We start from the raw sequence: 22593 nt of genomic DNA, 5'->3' as shown, positions 1-22593 counted from the left end.
GAGGCACTTAGTTATGGAAGGGCACTGCACCTTTAGGAAATGTCTGTAAGAGCAGTAGAAATGGGAAATCCTAGCTTTCATCAGGATCCCGGTTTCCCTAAAAAGAGGGAAAAGGGGGTGTCCTGGAACTGTGTCCTCTCTTCCTGCTCTCTCAGACTGAGGTAAAAGCATTTTGGCTTGTTCCCTGGCCTAGATGTGTGCCCATCCTTCATCCTGCCAATTGTAGAGTGAGAAAAGTGTTGAGCCCCTGTGCTTCAGCACGGAGCTCCCTCTGAGCTTGTACCTTAGAAAGAGGAGGAATGGGGTCCTTTAGAGCCCTTGAATTCACCCAGTGTGAACAAAACTGCTTTCCCACAAACAAAGAGGAATTTGGCAAAAATTTGAACATTAAGTGCTGCTGCTGGAAGTGTTTATACTTTGTTCCCTAAAAAAAGCAACAGACTGAGTATTGTTGATAGTACTGCAATGCTCACCACTTGCAGGGAGGGGCAGAAGGTCTGGGATGATCTTCTACTAGGAAGCTACTTTTGGAGTAACTTCAGTTACAATTTGATGTCCAAAAGAAAGGATTGAAGGATTTTTAGGTGCTTTGGGACTTACACTTCCCTGTAAGCAGACTTCCCTCTCTGCCCCTCTAGTGCAGGGGAGCAGTGCCATGAAGGAGGAGCAGAGGTGAATTGTGCAGGGCTTGGACTGAGCTACACTACTGAAAAGCAGAGGATATCCCAGGTAGGTCCTGGGGATCTACTGGCCAGTGTATTCACCTTGGCCAATAGGATCAGCTTAATGACAGGCTGTATGTTGCCTTCCAGTATACACAACTTGCATGGCATACCCAAGTCCTGGTTTAATGAAGTAATAATTAACCAGAAAAAGAATATGAAGATGAGTATTTCTTCCCATTGCAATTTTAGAAAGATTTATGTAATGGATGTGAAATATCAACTTAATATTAATGGACATTAATTGAATTCAGTGTGACTTTTCCTTCTGTCTCTTCCCTCCTGTCACCTTAATAATGACCTGTTTGATCTAAATATTCTAGCAGATCAGGTAGAGATTTTTCCTATTAGGTAATAATGAGTTCTGCAAGGCATGTGGTTATATGATTTCTCAGGCATATGAAAAGGTGTGTAGTCTAGTTGTATTTCACAAATTAGAAAAAAATTACCTAGGTATTCATGACATGAAATTGTAATTTAATCTATGATTGTGTGCTAAAGCACTGAATCTCTCACAATTTGATATTAACGCTATGTGTCAATTATAAGCTGCCCTTGAAAGATATAATTACATAGCATAAAGGTAATTTTCACATATTGTTACCCAAAATTATATTCTAGCTTAACAGTCCTGATATATATCTCCATGGGAATTCATTTAGCTGATTCTGTTTTCTCTGCTTCAGTTTTCCCCTATTTAAAAAAACTATCTTATTTTATCTCACATATGCAAGAAATTTTTTGCGCTGCGAATTTTGTATATTAAGTTTACAATTTATTTATTATGATGCAGAATAGGAGTCGACATATGACCTTGTATTATTTTGTTAAATCCAGGTAATATTTTCAAGGAATAGTTTTGCAGGATTTCTTCTAATGTACTTATTTCTTTCTCTATTATGTAAAAAACCCCAGAGTGCATAAGGACTCCTAGATGTGTTAATTTCTATGGAACACATGGGGGTTTGTGTCTGTAAGAGGTTTCTTACAGCAGTCTTGTTTCCAGTGGCCTTTTCTGACAGCAATCAAGGTGTTTGAGAACACGAAGGGGAATCTCCTAATTTACTGTTCAGATGCTTTCATTGAACTTACACAAACACAGAGATTAAATGCTGACAGTATTTGTGGATTAAAATGTAAAGGTGGTTTTCTTTGAAATTTTCTAGTTACAGTTCTGTATGAGAAACTCTAAAAAGGTAAACTAAAAAAAAAAATATTTTCTTGATTTTCAGAGCATACTTTTAATTGGTTATTCCACCTTAAAGTTCACTCATCCTTTCATGACATATGGGAGCCTTATCTCTTTGCAGCTTCTGGTTTTTGGAGAGTGAGGAGCCTGATCAGATAAGAGCGAGAGAGAGAACTCTTACTGTGATTCCGTGCATTTTGTCAGCAGCTGCCTGTCTAATCCAGTGTGCTTATGTTTCTTAGGGGAAAAGCAGAAGTGTTCTATAATAAAGAATAAAACATAAAAAGGAAAAAAATCAGTGAGAGGAGAATGCACCCTCTCTTTTTAGCATATTTTTGGTAATATTTTTCAAAGGCTTAATAGACCATCTATTAAGAAGTTAAAGACTGCTGATTTTGTTCTTGTGTATGGCAGAGTGAGAGAATGGTTAGCACAAATGGTTTTCAATTTTTATCACTTTTGGTGCTGAGGAGTCCAGATTGCTGCGAGCATGGCTATTGTCAGAAAAACAGCTGTGGGAAAACAGAATCTTTGAACATGATATTTGAAATTTAGAGATTATTTATTTCTTTGAAGACATGCATTTGGATTTAGATTGCTGGTGTGTGGCTTCAGGCTGGGATGAGTTAGCCCTGATAGTACAGCAAACTGCCCAAAGGAGGGAGGAGCTGACAGCACTCTTCAGATGGTAAATGGTGAGGTTCTTAGCTGGAGGCTGTCTTAATTAAGCTAGAGGCTTATTTTAAAAAAAAACAACAAAACAACCTACATAAAATCTTTGTTTTCACTCTTCTCAGCTAAGTGTAGCTGAAATCTCTTTTTAAGGCTAAGCTGGATTCACTTCTGGCTGATATATCACAAGCATGTGCTTAGAGAAAGATTCAGAGGACTAACTGTTTTCAGGCTGTGTAGTGTTGTAAGGTTGACTTCCTGCTTGCATCTGGAGTAGACTGGGATGACAGTGAGGAAAAAATTGTGTAGGTTTTTTTTGTTTGTTTCTTGAGAGAGGACTGCGTGAATGATATGTGGACTTTTGTACACTTTTACATTATTAAAGGGTTGCAAATGCAGCAGGTTAACATTTTAGTAAGGTAAAAAAGCTGTACTTTGACTGTGGGCAGTCTCATTTGTGTTTGCAGCAGGCAACTCTCTGGAGAAGGATATGGAGATCCTGGTGGACAAGCTGCCCATGAGCCAGAAGTGCCCTTGTGACCAAGAAGGACAATGGCATCCTGAGCTGCATTAGGAAGCGCACTGCCAGCAGGTCCAGGGAGCTGATCCTGCCCCTCTGCTCAGCCCTGGTGAGGCCACATCTGGAGTGCTGTGTCCAGTTATGGACTCCTCAGAACAAGAGAGACATGGAGCTCCTGGAGCAAGTCCAGCAAAGGGCTGTGAAGATGGAGGGTGCTGGGGCATCTCTTTTGTGAGGAAAGGCTGAGGGAGCCAGGCCTGTTCAGCCTCAAGAAGAGACAACTGAGAGAGGACCTTATCAGTGTGCTTAAGTATCTGAAGGGAGGGTACCAAGGAGGTGGAGCCAGGCTCTTCTCTGGGGTGCCAAAGCAATAGGACAAGAGGCAATGGGCAGAAACTGATGCATTGGAAGCTCCACCTGAACATGAGGAAGAACTTCCTTACCGTGCACATTGGAACAGTTGCCTGCAGAGGTTGCAGAGTCTCTCTCAATTTTGGAGATCCTCAAAAGCTGTCTGTACTCAATCCTGAGTAAATGCAGTAGGGAACCCTGTGTGAGAAGGAAGGTTGGACCAGATGACCTCCAGTGGTTTCTTTCAACACCAGCCATTCAGTGCTTCTGTGAAGCAGTCCTACATCACTGGGTGCTAAACTCCCATATGTTAAAAAGCACAGGTGTAGTGGAATTCATGGGACCCAGCATTGCCGTGCTTTCACCTTGAAGAGCCAAGAACATGCCCGTGTCATATCGCTGTCTTATTTTGTCAGTAGTTTTTCTTGTAGAATACCAGTGAGAAAGATTTCTGTGCTTTTAAAAAGGGTATAAAGGAAAGAGAAAAAACTTGGAGAATAGTCAGATTCCTCACAGTTCCTCAGGGGCCCTGGCTTGGCCTGCTGAGGCTCATCACAACAGCAGCAGTGCCTGGGCTGTGTGGAGGGGATGCCCACACTTGTCTCTGCTTCACACTGCACCTCAGTCCTGCCTTGTCTCCAGCCCTGTTCTCTGAGATGTCCATCCTGCTGTCACTCTCACAAAGGTGGCTCTGCTCCTGCTATCCCTGGCTGAAATCTAGCAGCAGATGCTGGGCACTCGTGGGAATCACTTTTGCAAATTTGACTTCCAACAAGAGATTGGTTCACTTGTATTGATTACCTTATGTACATGTTGTGTAGATCTATGTGTTAGGCTTGTGTAGATCTTCAAAGTTAGTGGCTCCCTCAATGTGGCTGTGAACAGCATGCCAGCTACTACTGCATATTGTACATGATGTTATAGTCTTGTTGTACTGGAGCAGATGAAAAGCTTCAAGAAGTGCTATGGGGAAAATCTGGAAGTACCAACAAAAGATCAAGTAAGCTGACAGTATAACAAGAACAACAGAATTTGTAAATGTGGACATTCAAAGTGAATAATGCAATGAGTGAAGCACAGCTAAGTAATGCTGAAGAGGGTTGTACAGTTAGAAATTGTAATTTTGTTCTTTTAAGAGCATTTCTGAATTGCAGTTGTTGCAATTGTTTTCTTTTAAAGCATGCATGTGAAATCTCACGTAAGATAAGTGGTGAATGTGGTCTTTATTTACTGCAGGTGAAGCTGAAACTTGTGTGACTTGACATATGCTTTCAACTCTGCTTTGTAATTGCCTTTAGAAAGTTACATAAAATCTCAACCTAGTTCCTGCTCCATTCAATTGAGTGATGATAACCTAGAGCCTAATTCTTCAGTGCCTTGAAATCATGACCAAGAAGTATTGTGAAAATGCACATTTGTGTAAATAATTTGAAGTGCTATAATTTGAAAATGCTTTACCATTCATCCTTTGTGCTGTTTAATTGTTTCTGCATCTAATAATTTTCTTAGAGAATTTGTTTCATTTCCTCTTTAGCTCACAACCTGGCACAATGGTGTAGTGTTTGGGCTTCTAGGAAGACATGAGGTTTAGTAGGGGTTTAAATAAATTTATATTATTTAAATTTAAATGAGTCTCTAAATTGGTCTGAACATGCATTTAAAGGGTGATCTATATATATTGTTCAACCCAACTTTGAACTGTATTACTGAATTTCCAAATTGGTATATGCATGTACATATGCATTTGTGCCCACTTGTGTGTGCGTGTCAATGCATACCTGATAAAAGAAAAAAATTAATGTCTCTGGATTGATGTAGATTATTTAACTTTAGTTTCATGGATGTTTTCTTAAAGGGGATATGTCAGCTGCTTCTGGCTCTAGTGATGGATGCCATGTTGCTGCAGTAGCCTTTTCTCTGCTGGGGAAGGACAGAGCTGGAATATGGTCTGAGCCTGTCTGGTTCTAGGGCTCTTGACTTGTCCTTGAGAGCTGATAACTGACAGCTAGAATGGCTCAGGGATGTATTATACATATAATTGTGTCCTATGTATGTATATTATATGCTAGGGCACGTTGTTGCCTGTGGCAATGTGAAAGGGGGTAAAGGAAGGAGTAGGAAAGAATCTTTATGAGCTGTGTTTTAGAAATTAATGTATAGGTTATGCTCATGTGAACATAGTTTTTTTTTTTTTTTTTAGTTCTCAGTTTTTATTGAAATATGTTGAGATGGGATATTTCAGTACTTTCAATGTTAAAGAAATTGAACTTGTCGGATAGTTTTAATGCCAATGTCTGTACAAGGCAATGTTACTTTGTAGGTTAGGAAAGGTCACCACATGGCTCCACAGCAGCCTCTAATTTAAATGCTACTTGTCAAATGTGCTGGTGGAAGAAAAACTTAAAATATAGCATTTGACTCTGCACCAGGACCCTTTTTTCTTTTTTTTTTTTTAATAATGCTTTGGCCTCAAGGGTGGCATGACCTGGAGGAGATGAGGCTGTGGTCCCAGTTCTGTGCTTCTAGAAGACAGGAGTATTACGTGTGATTGTCTGCCTGTACCCTGTTGCCTCTTGCTGGCTGTGTCATGACAAGAGGCGAGGGAAGCTGTTTACCCTGAGCAAGCAGTTGTGCCTCCCTGGTTCTTGGCTGCTGCGTCGGGGCTGTGGAGAGCTGGAAGGGGCTTGGAGTGTCTGCAGGTGAGAACCTGCAGTCAGTGTGCCTGACAGGCTGCTGCACCTGCCTGGCACAGTGGGGTCTCGCTCTGCCCCACAGCAAGGTGCCTTCGCTTTTTCTTTGTAGTTACCTCAAAGCTTCTAGAACAGTACAGGCTGTTTGTGCTCTATAGCGAGGAAGGGAAGTGTGTGAAGTACTAATTAGATATTCTTCTGTTGAATAAGGCCTTGTGATACAACTTCAGGACTGTGGGAGAAGTGTGTGCATGTGATGACCCAAACCACAGCTGTGCGTGACTTGGTGATCCTTGTTCTTGGGGTGTTATCCCATAAACCAGTCAGTTCTGACGCAGTGTGATAAAATCCTGCATAGGGTGAAGACAGGAGTGTGATTCCCTCTGTACCACCCTTGTATGTCTGCCTGGGAGGCAGTTGCATGTCCTTACCATGGTCCATTGCAGCCTGGAGTGATGCTGAGTTTTGCTCCTGTCCTTGCAGGCTGAGCGACGAGAGGCAAACATGGCCCAAGCACCCCCTGATCCGAGCAGTGCGGAAACTGCTGACCCAGAGGAGAGTTCTCCAAACATGATAGTCTACAGAAAGGTAAGGATTGTGACTTGTGGCAAAAATCCCTTCTCTGTGTGATTGGCTTATAAAAGAATCCCATGCCCCTTTTGAAGTCAGAGGTACATTTGACTGCTTGGATGCATAGCTGAAAGACTTTCAGGAAAGTGAGTGTTTCAAACTATAGCATTCGAGAGCTTGGAAGTTGAATTCTGTTCAGTGGAAGCACTTGAGCTTGTTACTGTGAAATATTTGATGACAAGCTAATGACTTGAAATTTGTAACTTTTTGTCATATGACTTTAGGTAATGGTTCAAGTTTACTGCAGCTAGCTAAAAGAAGCGTACATATCTTCCAAGTTTTGTCATACTAAGCATAAAGCAGCCTCCATACAGCAGTCTTTTGGTACTTTTTTCCCCTATATTCATATTGTGTTTCTTTTTGAATAATTAGCACTTTGATTCTTTATATGTCATTTTTCTTACTTCCCATGCCTTGCTTAACTTAAAAAAGAGTGTTTTCTCAAGTGCTAGGGAAAAATGAATTAGACAAAGGTGAAACAACAGCAATGTATGGTGTTAAAGAGCATTTTTTCACCATGATAATATGTCTTATTCTGAAGTACTTTGGAGGTAGCATAAAAGATGAAGGAAAGCTATCTATTGACCCATTTGCAAAGGCATTGTTTTATTTTGGGGTAAGTGTATCCTTCATCTTTGAAATTTAGTATTTTTTTTTAGTTTAATGAAATAATGTAAATACATTTTATTTAGCCTGCAAAATATTTCTTATGTAGTGTGCAGAAGTTCTGTATGACTGACAGAAATTTCTTGCACAGCTTAAATAAGCAACCATTCTGATAACTTAAGAGCTACACTGCTCTTGTGTAGTATGATCCTGGGTAATATTACTGAAATGTGTTGGAGGCACATAGTTATGTCTTCTGCTTGCTTGACTGCAATCTTGATGACTTTCATATGCTGAGAAAATAATTTAGGTTTCTTATGGAGCATGAGTTGTTTCAAGTGTTACTTTTTGATATCCATAATTTTGGTTTAGTTGTTGTGTATTTGGTTTGGAATCTGGAATTGTTAACATGGGAAAAATTTCTGGGTAATGTGTGGGCTTGTTTGTTTTGAATGTGTTATGAACACACTTTGGCTGCTAATTTGGAAGTAGCACTAGTCGGTTAGTCAGATTATTTTTTTTCCAACCTGTTTGCTGAGAAGTCCAACACCCCATGGGCTGAAGTAGATACAAGGTGTGAAGGAAATATCTGGTTGCATGATCTAGAATTAGGACATTAAATCTGTGACTCTGCAGAGAATCCACTTATCTGTTCCTGAAAACATTACTTTATTTGTGTGCCTCGCTTTCTGTTCGTCTCACGTTCGGCATTTCTACTTTAGGATTTCTCCATTTCTTTGCCTTTTGATATTTCCTTATTGTCATGTAGAATAGAGGTTGTGAGTTCTGTGGTATCAATAGGGAATATACTCATGCTACTTGATTAATCTCTCCTTAATGGTTGTCCTCTGATGTCAGTATTAGCAGCCTTTCATAATACAGTCACCTGTCAAAATACATAGTTGTCTTTTAGAATAGCATGCCCCATGCATTGTGCAGTAATGGTGTATTCTGTATTGTCAATTTTAAGCTAACACATCTGTCAGGTTTTTTTGCTGTTTCTGTTGCTTTGTGAATAAAAAATGTGGATATTACCTATTTTTCTGAGTAAGTTTTCATTGGTGATTGACTTTCTAAATGTAATTTATATTATTTCAGATATTAGTTTTAATATTAGTAGTTGGCATTATTTGATATTTTGTTATTAGTTTGATATTAATTAGATGTATTACACATCAATTTTATGTTCCTTAGTGTTGAAAAATCATATGCGAAATCTGAGACAAGACTATTATTCTTTTGATTATCTCTCCTCTCTCCAAATGAATGTTTAGCTCTTCATCTCTCATTCGCTTTCAAATGGCTTGATTGCCAGTAATGAGTGAGAAAAACACTGCACTGGACTCCCTGAAATACTGAACACAATCTGCCAGAATACCCTGCAGCTCAGGGTTGGTACTGTGTCACAGCAGAAGGAAAGGTTTGCTGGTCTCAGCAGGAGCCCCAAGGTGCAATTGCTGATCCCCCTTAGGAAGAATAAATAAGGGTGGTCTTTAGCAGTGGAACCACAGTGAATCCTGCTCTGAGTGTGAGCTGTTTTGTTGCTTGTCATAGCTGTCATGTTTGAGGGATTTGGGGGAGGAAAGCCCTGCAAGTAGAACCTCACGTTGTCAATGCTTTTTTATACTTGGTTGACTGGGAGTCTTTGGGGTCTGATGAAGTTCATGTGCCAACAGCTTCATTCTAGGCTGGTTTCATTTAGTAGCTAGTGAAAGGTAGACACATTTAGAGGAAAAAACAGATCTTAGGTGGTATTGAGTGTCCCTTTGGAGCAACCTCTCTGTTTTTTTTATGGAGAAAAGCCTGGAACAGGCTGTGCTCTTTCTTGAGGTAGGTAAAACTTAGTGGGATGGGTTTTGGCCATGCAGAACAAAATAAACTAATTTATTTTGACTCCAATTACTTTATGATATTCTCTATGGACTCCTGCAAGCAAATGAATTCTAACTGCTTTGATTGCTACAGCAGATGGTCTCAATGAGATAAGTCTTATTTTCTTCTGCCTTCAGTGTTAACCTTTCAGGGGTTGATATTTATCAATTTGTGAGGTATGTTATTTTTTTAATCCAAGGTACTCAGTGTTGCTCCACTGTTTAGCATGACACCTGTGTGTGAATTAAGTAGTGCAGATGCATTTGTTATGGTAACCAGTGTTTAGGGTACGATTTGCCTCACCCTACCCTTGTTAAGATGAGCTGTAGCCCAAATGACATGAGCTGTATTGACCAGGTCTCCAGTGGCAATCGTGGGTACCCAGCTGTCAGGTACTTATGCCACAGGATAGACATTTATAATTAAGCAAGCTGCATTCCACTCTTGTGGAACTGTGTGTCCTCTTGTCTCTCTGTGCATGTCAGTGCTGAGCCCTGGGCGCTCACAGGGCTGCAGGTGGAGCTGCAGGAGGGATGGGCTGTGTGGCATCACTTATCTGTGTTGTGGGATCTCAGCACCTCAGGATGGAGGTGCAGAGTGGCCGAGACCACCCTTGGGGGGCTCGGGAGTCCTGGAATGTTGCCAGAAGTGTCTGGTGGCTGGACTTTGATCCTGCACGGGAGACAACACCCGTATGAGGATGGGAGGATCTCACTGGGTGAATGGTGGAGGGATAAGTTAATTAGAGTGTAAAACACAGGGTTTAGGATTTCTGTACAGGGGGGTTTAGAGAAGTAAGATGGAGGAATTGGGGCGTGTCCTCTTCTTCTTCTTCTTCTTCTTGGCCTCCATCTTCTGTGGTGATGTTGGCACTTTGGGATTGGTTATTACTAAAAGTGCACCGGTTAATAAAGGTAGAAGGTATTGGGGAAAAATGATAAATATTGTATACGTAATTTTGGGTATAAAGATAGGTGACCGCCCCGGGGGCTCTCAGTGTGCTCATGGCTGGCTGCTGTGCAGACTCTGTCGGGCCAAGAGAAAATCTTTTAGATAAACAATTAATAAACACCGAGACCGAGAAAAGATCTGAAGCCTCTTCTCATCCTTTGAAGCGCGGGCTGTCCAAGGCCACCCTGGGCCTTTCCAGGTCACCTAAACAGCCGAGAAACCGACACTGTGTGGCACAGGGGTGCCCAATGGAGGTGCAAGGGTGCTGCAGATACTGCACTGCCGTTTCAGTACTCTGCGAGTACACTGAATGTGGCCACATCTGGAGAAGACGCTGATGCATTTTTTGATGGGATCACTACTGGAGGAGTGATGCACAGTTCTTAAAAAGACTGTTTGAAATGCACAACCCTACTTTTCATGGGAGCAGGGAGTGACATCCCCATCCTCACTTGTCTGAGAGCATTGTGTGGGTACTGCAGCATGGAAGGAAGAAAATGCAATAAAACTCAGGAGGGGAGAAGAACCTCTACTAGCAAATAGTAACAAAAAATATAAATTGATTTTAAATGCTGGTCACATTCCCTTGAAATCCAGCCACCTTTGATTAGTCTTTCTTGCAAATGCTGATGACTGTCTCAGGGGCCCTTTGGCTCATTGTTACAATAACCCACATCTGAAAATTCCTCTTCTGCAGATAGTATTGAAAGACAAATTGTTCATGGACAGCTTCTGACACTAGACCTATTAAGTGACCTATTTCAAAATAATTTGGCAAATCAAATTTTCTTACATAAAGGATGGTGGGAAATTGTCATGTCACTGTAAAAAAAAATCACAATATTTAGAGCTTGACTAAATAAGAACTGAAAATACCAATAAGGAGGAGTACCTGGGGAATATAACAAGAAGGATGAAACCACAGAAATGAAAATCTAAATTGGTTAGCAAGATGTACTTGTTTCTGAGAGAGATCTCCTATGTCAGGGAAGAGTTTGCAAACTGTGCTGATAAGAGAGTTTTAGAGCCACTGCAGCATGTATGTTCTGAGGGATATCAAAGTATACTGTCAAAGAAATGATCTGCATTATCTGCTGGTACATTTCCATTTCTGCTTATTTTTTGCCAAACATATCCTCTATATCTCCTTACTGATGTCAGCACTTACTGAGTTAAATTTTCTATTTTTATGGTTACTCATGGTAAATCTTTTGAACAAGCAGGAAAATATAATTTCCAAAGGCAATTACTGCTCTAAGTAATGTAACACAAACTTGCAGCTGCCACAAGATGCTTTCAGAAAAATCTGAGTTGGTTGCTACCTTCAGTACTTGGCAGCCTTCATGTCTTTTTAAATGCTGATTTAAGATCTGAATAAGAATAATTAAAAAAAAAAAAAAAAACCAAATAAAACACCAAAAAACAACCAACCAAAAAGAAAGCAGCCTTACATTTGCAGATTTTCTCCAGGCAAATGCCAGTGTTCCAGCCATGTCATGTCAAGTAGCAGGAGTGTTGCTGTCAGACCTGGCTGATTGGGCAGGAAATGAGACAACAAGCAGTTGTGAAGGCAGGTGTATGCATCCAAAAAATATAGGGACCATGAAGCAGAAGGATGGGGGAAGCGACTGTTGTTAAATTAGCTGTTCACATTAAAAAATATAGTACTGGTATTTTGAGCTAGTCAGAAAACTGAGACTGCTGTTTGATTGCTCTTAAGTTGTGCTGTGAAAAATCATCTCAACAGGGCACTGTCCAAGCAACCAAAAGCAGATGAGCCTCACAAGGGTATAGTCAAAATGATGACTTTTTGTATAGAATGAAAAAAATTCCTTAAGTGTTTTAAAGTGAGATTGCTTTCTTTTAATACAAAACTAAGCTGTATGCATGAAACCTGTCTGCATCCTTTTTTTGTGGCTTTCTGGCCCCTTTGAGGTTTCATGCTGTTTTTATGAGATGCAGCAGAACTTAAAATGTATTTTATCTGTTGAATACTTTTGGCTTTCTTTTTATTTGAGTGTCTTGAGTTATATTTTAGGATTTTGCTACATGTAAAGGCTTTCTGAACCTTATTTTTATACATGAAATCTGAATTTTTCACACAGTTGCTTCTGTTTTGTAGCTGGTTCTTTAACATAAAACTGTAAATTGATGATGATAGTGCATGAGTTGATAACAATGCAAGCCTCCAGACTTCAAATTTCACCCAAGGATTTTTCTGTACTGTCCTTAGAGATTACTTTAGGACATTTTAAATCATCTTTCTCTTATAATTTCCTGATTTCTTTTTTCTTTTTCTTTTTTTTTTACTCTGTTTCCAGACTAAAAGCAGTATGCCAAGATTAAACTAGGACTGAATTTGAGACTATGTACTGTGGCTTCAGAAACTGAAAGATGCACAATTTTAGATAAATAATCTCCAAACTAGCATTGTTACTGCTGGAAAACAAGTTTAAACCCCATCTCGTTACCAAAATATGTTGACACAGGTTAGGGAGTGGGGGACCTTTAACTCTGCACTTCTGTATTGCACATTGACAAGGAGGTTTCAGGTAATTTATCACTGCAAATACTCATGTGCCTTGCTTGTAAACAGAAGCTGGCCATTTCTTGAAACCTTGCTAGTTTGTCTCTTTGGTTGTTTTACTGTGTCAACAACTTTGGCTGCAGAGGGTGCTGCATAGAGAGGGAAATGCTTGTGTGCAAGGTGGGCTACTGGCTAGATTGTGGCTGCAATTACGACAGAGCTGGCTAATTTTTGTTTAGGGGATTCCCTCTTGGCATTTCCTAAAATAACAGGGGTAGCATTCAATGTTTCTCCTTACCATACCTCATACAGTAATATCCTGGGGATAGTACTCACAGTAGGGGTATTAAATCTAATTTTACAGAGAGAGAGGCTGTGCAGTCAGGAGCAGAAGTGGGAATGGCCATGTTCAACAAACCTGTCAGGTAGGAGCAGCAGAGAGTCCAAAGCATGGTGGTAAGTCATTGTCCAGTTATGAGCAATGGCAATGAAAATCACAAATCCCAGAGTGTCTTGGAGAAGTATTTCCAGGGCAGGGATAGGTGTCAGCAGTATTATGTAAAAGGCCAGGGATAATGCCCTGTTCTAGGTCATGGTGCAGTCTTCTCTTTTGTCATCTCCTGTCTTCAGAAAACATGTCCTTGTTGCACAGAAGGAACTAGAAACAAGTGGTGTATTAGTTGAACAAAAGCTAGTACTGGTGTGCACACAAATTTTGGTAAATTTGTGATGGATATCAGCAGTTTTGGAGTTAGAGGATGGTTCCTGATTCTTAGAAAAGTGTAGTTCTGGAGAAGTCACTGCAGAGAGTAGAGAGGCCCAGGAAGCCATATGGCTTTACATAGCTGTAGGCATGTTTGTGAAGAGGAGTGTGTGACATGGTATTTTGCAGAAGTGGAGAAGGAGACACAGTGAACCAAGAAGTGTCTCTAGCTTTAAGTATACCTTCTTCAGATTACCTTGAGTAGGCAATAATACCTAAAATACCTCCTAAATATGTGTGTGTATTTATATATTAAATACCTTCAAACACCCTTTATTCATGCAATAGCAAACAAATTGAACTGCTGAAGTTTGACACGTGTCAGTGTCCTTGAACAAAGCTAATGCTACTGACCTTGACTGTAGCTATCAGGGAAGCCTTGTGGTAAAGCTGAGGTCTGTGGGTTTGATTTCCACAGCAGTCAGACAATATGAATGATTAATGATCGAAGGCATTAGTGTAAAATTGCAAGCAGCTGGTTCCTGGAGGGCTGCAGAAGCTGACTTGCATTGTTGTGTAGATGCAAAAAGGGCTGTCATACCAGTGGCAGAAACGTGTTTTTAGAGTCAGGTGGAGGTCATCCACCTGGAAGGACTCTTGGATGCTTTGTGGTTTGTTGTTTCTTTCCATTATTTGTCTTGCAGTTATAGTTAAGATTTACTTGAGATTGGAGATTCAGATTAGTAGGCAGTGTGCAAAGTTACAGATAGAGAAGTATGTGTAATGTGGTATGTAGGTAAAGTCATGAGAAAGAACAAATAACCCTTGTTTTACCCTGGCTATATGGTGCAGCCTAATATGCACAATATTAGGAGGTATGTTAAAATGTTATATGTAGATGTATGTATGATGCCCTTTCTGATATATCTAACGTGCCTTAAGTTCCTCTGTTCAAATAATGCCTGCATGTACTCACACATGGCCTTAGCCCAAGTGTAAAGCTGTCCTGAGCTGTTGTGTATTGTATACCTCTCTGAAGTTAACAGTTTTGGGGATAAACATAGAACTTTTTCCCCCTCTTCCTATTTCTCTAGTAGTTGCCGTATTTAAACTTCTTTAATTTTCTTCCCTCTCTGTCTCATAATTTCTCTGTTCCTGTTTGTGACTGTAACAAACTGTCTCTTGCACCCATAAAAGTCTAATTACAGTGATCTATTACTTTAACTGTTCTCAGAGGCAGAAAAAAGACAAGCCAGGACCAATAGCTATGACAACTTCAAAGTGTATTTTTAGCAAAGCAACTAGTGCAAATATAGAATACAGAGATAAAAAGGGAAGGTTCAGCTAGAGGGTAAGATTATGCTATTCTGGCTGTAGCATTTAGTGCCTTGCATTTTTTGAGATGGTTCTCTTTTATTCCCCTAGCATTTTTTCTCATGCCATTTGCTTTGTATTTGTTGTCAGCATTTTAAGCGATGGTCCTGAAGTATTTGCACTATTTGATGATTTACTTTTGCATGTTGTTATGGGAAAAATGCTGAATATGATCATTTTCTTTCTGCCTAAAACTTTATTTTAGCCATGGGCTTGTTTAATTTACTAGAAGCAAACCAAAATGAAGTGGTGAAGCAGAATGGAGCTGCCAGCCTGACTTATTCCAGGAGGCAGCTTCTGGCCGTTTCAGATGCAATCTTGAACCTTAATACTAAGACAAAATAGCTTGGATGAAATGAAATGAAATGTACATATAACTGTGGGGTTTTTTTTTTGGTTTTTTTTTGGTTTTTTTTTTTTTCTTTTTTGGTAATAGAACTTCAACTAAACCCTTATTCTATCCTAATTAATAAAATATTACTTCAGGGGATTTTTATGAACTTATTTCAAAAGGCTCTGCAATAAGTTTGAGTGGGAGGACTCAGTTCAATAAATAGAATTACATGTGCGGGACCATGAAAATATGCAAATGAGGTTCCATTAAAAAACTCATGATTTGCATCCGAAGACATTTTGAAGCATGTTTCTCTTTTTTCATGAGAAGCTGCTATGCCATGTTCAAGAGGCAGCAGTTACTTTTATTCTTTTTGCTTTATCACTGCTGCTGTTGTATTGTATCTTGTTTTTCCTTGTCTCTCCAAAGTTAACTGAAATGAAGAAAGTGGAAAGTAACCAGTTAACTAGACACTGAAGTGCACAGATCTGCTTAACAAAGAATTGCATTTAAAGCTTGAGTATATTTGATATTTTAGTTCAAAGGCTACAATTCTTTTGGGGCAGTGAGGGAGGGCAAAAGTGTTAATTTAAATGTCACGTCACCTCTCTGTACTTTACTTTCCTTAAGTAATTATGGAGCACAATAATATTGCCTTGCATTAAAGTGTTGGGAAATTATACTTTGGACCAATAATTAGGGGCTTCTGAATGTAAAGTGAAACATACTTGTGGCATATACAAGAAGAAATGACAAGATATTATAGTGGTTTAATTGGGAGTAAAATAAGTGGAATAAGTAGGAAGAGAACTTGAATCAAGGAACACATTAATGAGCTAATCAGATCTATTTCTTGTTTGAGAGAGAAAGCACATCAACTCCAATTTCATTCACATTTCAGTTTTGTGAAAATGTGGTTCTGTGAGATATAAGTCAAATAAACGTTTCTGTTGTCATGTTTTTAAGCTCTAGATGGAAATGATTTTGTGTACCAGAGTCTTCTCAGAGTTTAGCACTGGAGGTGTCGCTTCTGTTCTCTGTCATGTCAGCTTTTGATGAAAATAAGTGTGGTGGCTATTGCATATTGAGAATTTTCTATTGGTTCTCTTACAATTTCGCATTCTTTCCTTATGTCTTGCATTATTTGGAAGTTTTAGTGAAGAGACCAGAACTGGAGGTCTGTGGAGCCTGTTTAACAACCTCTATCTGCAGGCACAATTCTCCTCTGCTCCTTGGCATGACTGACAGCAGGAGCTGTTTTGATGTGATGCTCCAAATAAAGGGAATATTTCATTCACTAGTGCTATAATTAGATGCCTTTCCCCATCAGTGAATCCACCCAGTTTTGTTAAACATTGCTTGTAGCTACATATGAATTAGCTCATTAGTTAACTTGGGCAAAATGTCACAAAACCTCGGATGCACTGGGTTCTTGTCACTTTCACTGTCCCCCCTGGGCTCTGAATAGTAAAATTAACTGGAGCTCTGTTTATTGTATTTTTGCTATGTGTAGAAAAACAGAGCTACAATAATGGCACTACTGTTGTCTGCTTGTATGTCGAAGATAGTCCAACCATTGCCTTGTGTGTGGAAAACAGTGATTAAACCCACATTTTTTAATAACATGAAAGCATCTGTCTGGAATCAGGGAGCCAAATTGCTTTTTATCTTGGTCCTCTTAGCTGGAAAGGTCGTCTACTTTGGTAATGAATTTTTTTAAGGTATTTTTTACTGGAAAGCACTTGAAGCATGTTGAGTTATAAGACGTTTTCCTTTCTGCTTGCAACAATGAAACCTGCACTTTTAACAATGAAAATGATGTTCAGGTCATTCATAGTGTACTTAGCATCAATGGTGCTCTCCTCTTTCATTTCACAAAACAGAAAAGGTATTTGTTAAAAAGGAAAAACAAAAGTCATGTTAGGAGGGAAAAATGTCAAGAGAAGTCAGGAGTCAAACTATATACCTCATGCCACAGGGTTCAGTTGAAATACCTGCCCTCACTGAGAAGGCAAAATAATCTAAATAAATCAAAATCTAAATGTTGGGTGGGAGCATAAGAGATGTCTTAGGGTTTCAGGGAGCATAGCATACCTTTGACCCAAACCTGTGTAAAATTGGGACAGACTAAATTTTTGTGGGATGGCCTGTGCTCTGTTTTTGCCTTTTGCTGCTAAACTGTTGTTTTTGTGTGTTACACACACTTGTGACTGATTAGTATTTCAAAGGAAAGACAGAGGATTGAAGGATAATGCACCAAAAGTAGGCAGAGAGGATAAATCAAATGGAAGGGTGAACCCTTTTGGAGAAAGAGTTAAGACTCAATATTGCTTTTAAAAAAGCAGTATTTGCCGACTTATAATTGCAAGAGGTATTTACAGAATCATAAAAGTTGGAAGAGACCTTCAAGATCATCTAGTCCAGCTGTCAACACCTCCATAATCACCCCTCAACAGCATCCCCAAGTACCCTATCCAGCCCCCTTCTGAACACTTTCAGAGACAGTGACTGTACCACCTCCCTGGGCAATTTATTCCAATGCCTAACCACTCTTTCAGTGAAAAATATTTTTCAATATCTAATCTGAACCTCCTCTGGCACAACTTGAGGCCGCTTCCTCTTGTCCTGTCACTTGAGACTTGTCAGAAGACACTGAGTCCCACATGGCTACAGCCTCCTTTCAGGCAGCTGTAGAGAGCAATGAGGTTCCCCTCCGAGCCTCCTCTTCTCCAGGCAAAATAATCCCAATTCTTAAAGCAATTTTTCAGCAGTCTCCGAAGTATTTGAGCACACTGTGGGCTGCATGCAAGCATTAATGTAGCTATAGATGAGGTTAATTGTCCTTAATCGAATAAACTGGATTTATTTGAGAAACATTTGGCTGTAGAATGAGACTTTGAGACATCTCTGAGGTTCAGGCAAAGGCACGCAGAAGCTACATGCTCCTACTCCATTTTCCACCTTCCTGCCTTTTTTTTTTTTTTTTTTTTTCTCCCATAATTGTTTCATTTGACAATCTGGCCATTCTCACAGTGCAGCTATTTTAACTTGGTGAAAATTAACTGAAGGCTGAGTGCTCTTTGTGCCACTGTTGTGTCAATAGCACTGAGTTTGTCTGCCAGGTTAAGGGAGGGTGATGAAAGGGAGACATGGTCATATACTGGGGCATATACCCCATGGTGTACACTGCTTCACACCCTTGATTCTGATGCATTCAGGTGAAGTGCTAAGAAATAGAGTCAGTGACCAGAGAAACTGTTTAAATACGTTAAATTGCAGAAAGCTTCCTGGGGCATTCAAGGACAAGCGGCTCAGATGCTTCTTTCTAAATGAATTACAAAACCATGCAGGAATTGAAACACTGGCTTCATTACTTTAATTATTTTCTCCATAGTGTCTTAATTTTTTTCATATTTATTATGGCATTTGAGCAATTTTCTCTGTGGCAGCTGTGCCACTTCACGAATATTTTGAATAGGGCAAGTAAAATCCTTGGGATGGGAAACTGGTTAATAAACATATATTGTAGTGAGAGAGGAGGTGATGGTTTTAGCTTCTGCCCTTATACCTCATAGCCAGATGTGATCCAAATAGTAAGAAAACAATGGTAATTTGCCATGACTTGCTGGGTCTATTGGAAATCAATTAATTCTAGTTGATTTTGTAGCAGACATATACCCCTTGCAAAATAAATAACCCTGGAGATTCTGAAGTAATATGAATTGAGATGTCCAGACAATACCAGTTTGTCTATTTTGGCTCTGATAGTTTTGGCTTCTGTATTCACAAGACCTGACAGTTTGATTCTATGCAAAATAACTGATTTAGAAGGGAAGACAGCCCCCTCAGCACAAAGGAATCAATCTGGCTCTTGAGACGCCTCACCTTCTGAAGAGACTCCTTCGATGTTCTGTTTGTCCCCCTTGTGCTCAGCAGTTTGGATAAAAATCATACCCATATCTAAAGTTACCTTGAAGTTTCAAGTCATGCAGTTTTAAGGAGAGCTCTTTGAAAGGTCCAACCCCAACCTCAGGTGGAAGCAGGAGAGTGTGAAGTGCACAACCCCTTGTTGTTTGTGTTGTTGACATCCAGGAAGACAAAACTTCATTAAGCTGCCTCCTATGTTAAAAAAAAACAAACCAAAACAAAACTACACAAAAACCTCCGAAACAACAGAATCAAACCCAGAGAAAAACACCTCCATCAACTGAAAAGAATGGATGACTATGGCCTGTCTAACACAGTGATTTGGGATTGGTGGGAAAGGATTGTTCCACTGCCAGTTTGTAACTATTACAAGCAAAAGGGTAACAGGCCATGTGGCTGCTTTTACCTGGAGCCCTGAAAGTTTTATCTGTTTTATGATATTTTGTCTTTGGCAATCCAGTGACCTCGTTGTCCATGTGTATATGCATTTACTAAGTTTGGGGGCTTTAGCTTTGGTTTCTTCCTTGGAATGTTGCTGCCTTAGATTGTAAACATTCATTTTGAGTGCTGAAATCTGATCCAAGAAATGTCTTATGGAATGCTTCGTGTAAAAAACTTGAATTACTGCTGACAAAATGTTTACCTAATGGAAGTCAGTATTACCTTCCTGGATCCCTAAGAGTGAGATCTTTGAAGGAAATGTCTGAAATGTTTAGTAGGAATTGTTGTTCATTGTTAGCTCAGTAAGTTTGCAAGCAGCTGAACAAATAGTTGAATTATTATAAAATGGGTCTATAATTCACAGGTGACCTAAATGCTGCAAGGTACATTTGTTTGGGGATGTGAATTTAAAAAAAAAATTAAACTGTTTATGAAAACCTGTGAATAGGATACCAGAAAGGCTTTTTATTTGGTTTCTGGTGGTCTTTTTATCAAATCCAGAAAGGGAGATCAAAAACTAGCTTAAGTATTGTAATGCTCCCACCCAACATTTAGATTTTGATTTATTTAGATTACTTTGCCTTCTCAGTGAGGGCAGGTATTTCAACTGAATCCCGTGGCATGAGGTATATAGTTTGACTCCTGACTTCTCTTGACATTTTTCCCTCCTAACATGACTTTTGTTTTTCCTTTTTAACAAATACCTTTTCTGTTTTGTGAAATGAAAGAGGAGAGGTATAGGAACCTAATTTCTTTCTTATTTCCAGTAAGATCAAGAGACTGGGGAACCTCAATGTGTTTTGAATTCATATTCTAGTTAAATGACTTCTTGATCCTGGAAATTTTTCCAGACTCATCACAACAAACAGATTTTGATCTCTGTGGCTTCCTGGCTTGAAGTGGAAAAGTGTAGCAAAGCACTTAGGCTCATGTCCGAAGCTGTTCTCTGGAACTTGCCAGACACAGCAGGTCATGGTCCTAATTTAGGCTGTTACTAATTGTTTACTTGAGACCACAGAAAATAGCTTGGAGCAGGGCAAGTGGTCTTGTGCGTTGGAAGAGCAATAAAGCCAGAAGAGAATGCTTAAAATTGTGTAGGTAGAGTCTCAGGCAAAATCAATGCTCAGGAAGGACAGGAGAGGTGGAGGAATATGCTTCTTCCCATCAGATTATGCATTGACTCTGGCTCTAACTTTTTATGTATTGTTCCTGTCAGAGTTGGACATTTCCATTTGGTGTGACTAATGCTTTTGCGCTTTGTTTAACCTACCTCAGACCTCAGAACAATAAAAGCATGTCTGTGCTGAAGCAGGTGAAGCTTTCAGGAACTTTCACCCCCCTCTTGATGTCCTAATTAAAGCCAAAGTGCTCTTTTTCTCTTAGGTTCACACAGAAAGAAATAAATTTCCACAGAATTCTGTAGTGGGAATACAGCTCTCCTGTGTTGCTGTGGAAATTAGGTTAAGTAAAAGCAGGGGCTCTTGGCCTCTTTTATACATGTTTCTTAATTGTGACTCTTCTGTTTCTGCTCTTTGGGTCAGAGCATGAGTAGCCAGGCTGTGGGTATGGAAATAGAAATTTATTTTTTACACATTGCTGAAATAAAAGCTTCCCCTTGCTGAAAAATTAATTACTGAGTGTTCCAGCACCTTATAAGATATTTATATGTTCTCCTGAGTCCTGTCTCTTCCTGTTATCAAAGTGCTGTCTTGAGAGCAGTTCAGGCGAGAGAGCTGCTCAGCTGTGCTCCGTAGTCTTCCTCTCTGCCAAGGAGTCTCAAGACGGCACTCAAAACCAAAGAGATACTCTAGGGAAAGTATGAATATTAGATCACTCTGGTTTAATCATTTGGGACACAGTGGCCTCAATTTATGCATCTGAATTTTGGGGCGTTATGTTGTGGACTCTAAAATGTGTCTCCAACTATTTTAAATTGGTAAATCAAGGGTTCTTAGAGGCATTGGAAATCTCAGATGGGTAATGCTTTCGTGGTACTGTTGTCCAAGATCTATGTCCAGGGTATAAAGAATTTGATGGCACAGTTATCTCTTACTTTAATGGCTTTTTGTAACCTTTTCATTGTGGGCTTTTCCCCCTTGTCTTTAAAACAGAGAGAAAAGAATGATTTGTTGGATTTGCTTCATTTGGGAATGCACAGGATAGATGATGGTCTGATTAAATTGCGCCCTGGAGTTGCTCATTCTTTAAGAGGAAATAATTGCTAGCATTAAATCTATTACTTAAACATAATGGTTACTCCATTGCTGCAGCAAGGGCTCTCCCAGGACAGGCAGCTGAAGGAAATGTGTGTGAAGCCCAATTAGAGCCTGTGCTGGTGTTCCCAGCTGCACCTTCCAAGTTATTGTCTTGAAACCTTATGTACAAGTACAGGGAAACTGAGGTCAGTGGCTTTTCCTGCTTTGAGATGGTGCAGGGAATGTCAGCTTAGGACACGCACATTTTGTCTGTGCAAGAGGATCTTTATAAGTAATTGTGGATAAGAATAGGAGGATCCAAGAGGCTACTTAGTCTGCATGTTTGTGGTTGATCTCAGTGTCCATCTGTGCCTGGTTTGGTTCCTTGGTGTGGGGAAGCTGGGGACCCATTTTAAAGCTCACAGGGCTTTCAGCTTTTACAGAAGTTTGCTCTGTGCCTTTACTGAAGTGCAAATGTTCCAAGTCTTTGGGAAAAAGAGGCTGATACTGTTTATCAGTATGCACGACAGTACTACTAACAGCATCAGTAGTGCTGATAATCTGACTCTGTCAACAGAGCCTTTGAGAGCAAAGCTTTGAAGAAATAAATGCAAAAAGCTTGTGTGGCAGTCTCTGAGTAATGAATGTGCTGAAGGGCAGTTGAGGAATTTGACATCATGGTGATGCTGGAGACAAAGAGTGGCTTTTTAATATTGGGAATGGGGTGGAAGGGTTGATACTTTGATCAGGGTAAATAAACTGTCTTCTACCTTCTATACCACTTGTGCTTTTTCTTCCTCTTAGTGCTATCTCTGTAATGTCACCTGCATTTAAAGTTACTATGTTTTTATTTATGATTTAGGTTGTTTGTGCAAAAAACACATTTGGG

The 22593-nt window shown here is 39.8% G+C and overlaps 1 protein-coding gene across 3 annotated transcripts in view; it reads left to right on the top strand.

Annotated features, from left to right (window-relative positions):
• The window catches only part of RGS6 (regulator of G protein signaling 6), a 244140-nt gene that overhangs the window by 7382 nt on the left and 214165 nt on the right, over positions 1 to 22593 (top strand). For all 3 annotated transcript variants that reach the window (XM_063159184.1, XM_063159186.1, XM_063159185.1), the window contains exon 2: positions 6628 to 6732. In XM_063159184.1, the coding sequence (XP_063015254.1) occupies positions 6649 to 6732 (84 nt within the window). In that variant the 5' untranslated portion in view covers positions 6628 to 6648. The remainder of the gene's footprint in view (positions 1 to 6627; positions 6733 to 22593) is intronic.

This window comes from Melospiza melodia, chromosome 6 (assembly GCF_035770615.1).
Source record: "Melospiza melodia melodia isolate bMelMel2 chromosome 6, bMelMel2.pri, whole genome shotgun sequence".
Taxonomy (NCBI): Eukaryota; Metazoa; Chordata; class Aves; order Passeriformes; family Passerellidae; genus Melospiza; species Melospiza melodia.
Note: the sequence above shows the minus strand (reverse complement) of the source record. Positions and strands in the feature narration are given on the sequence as shown.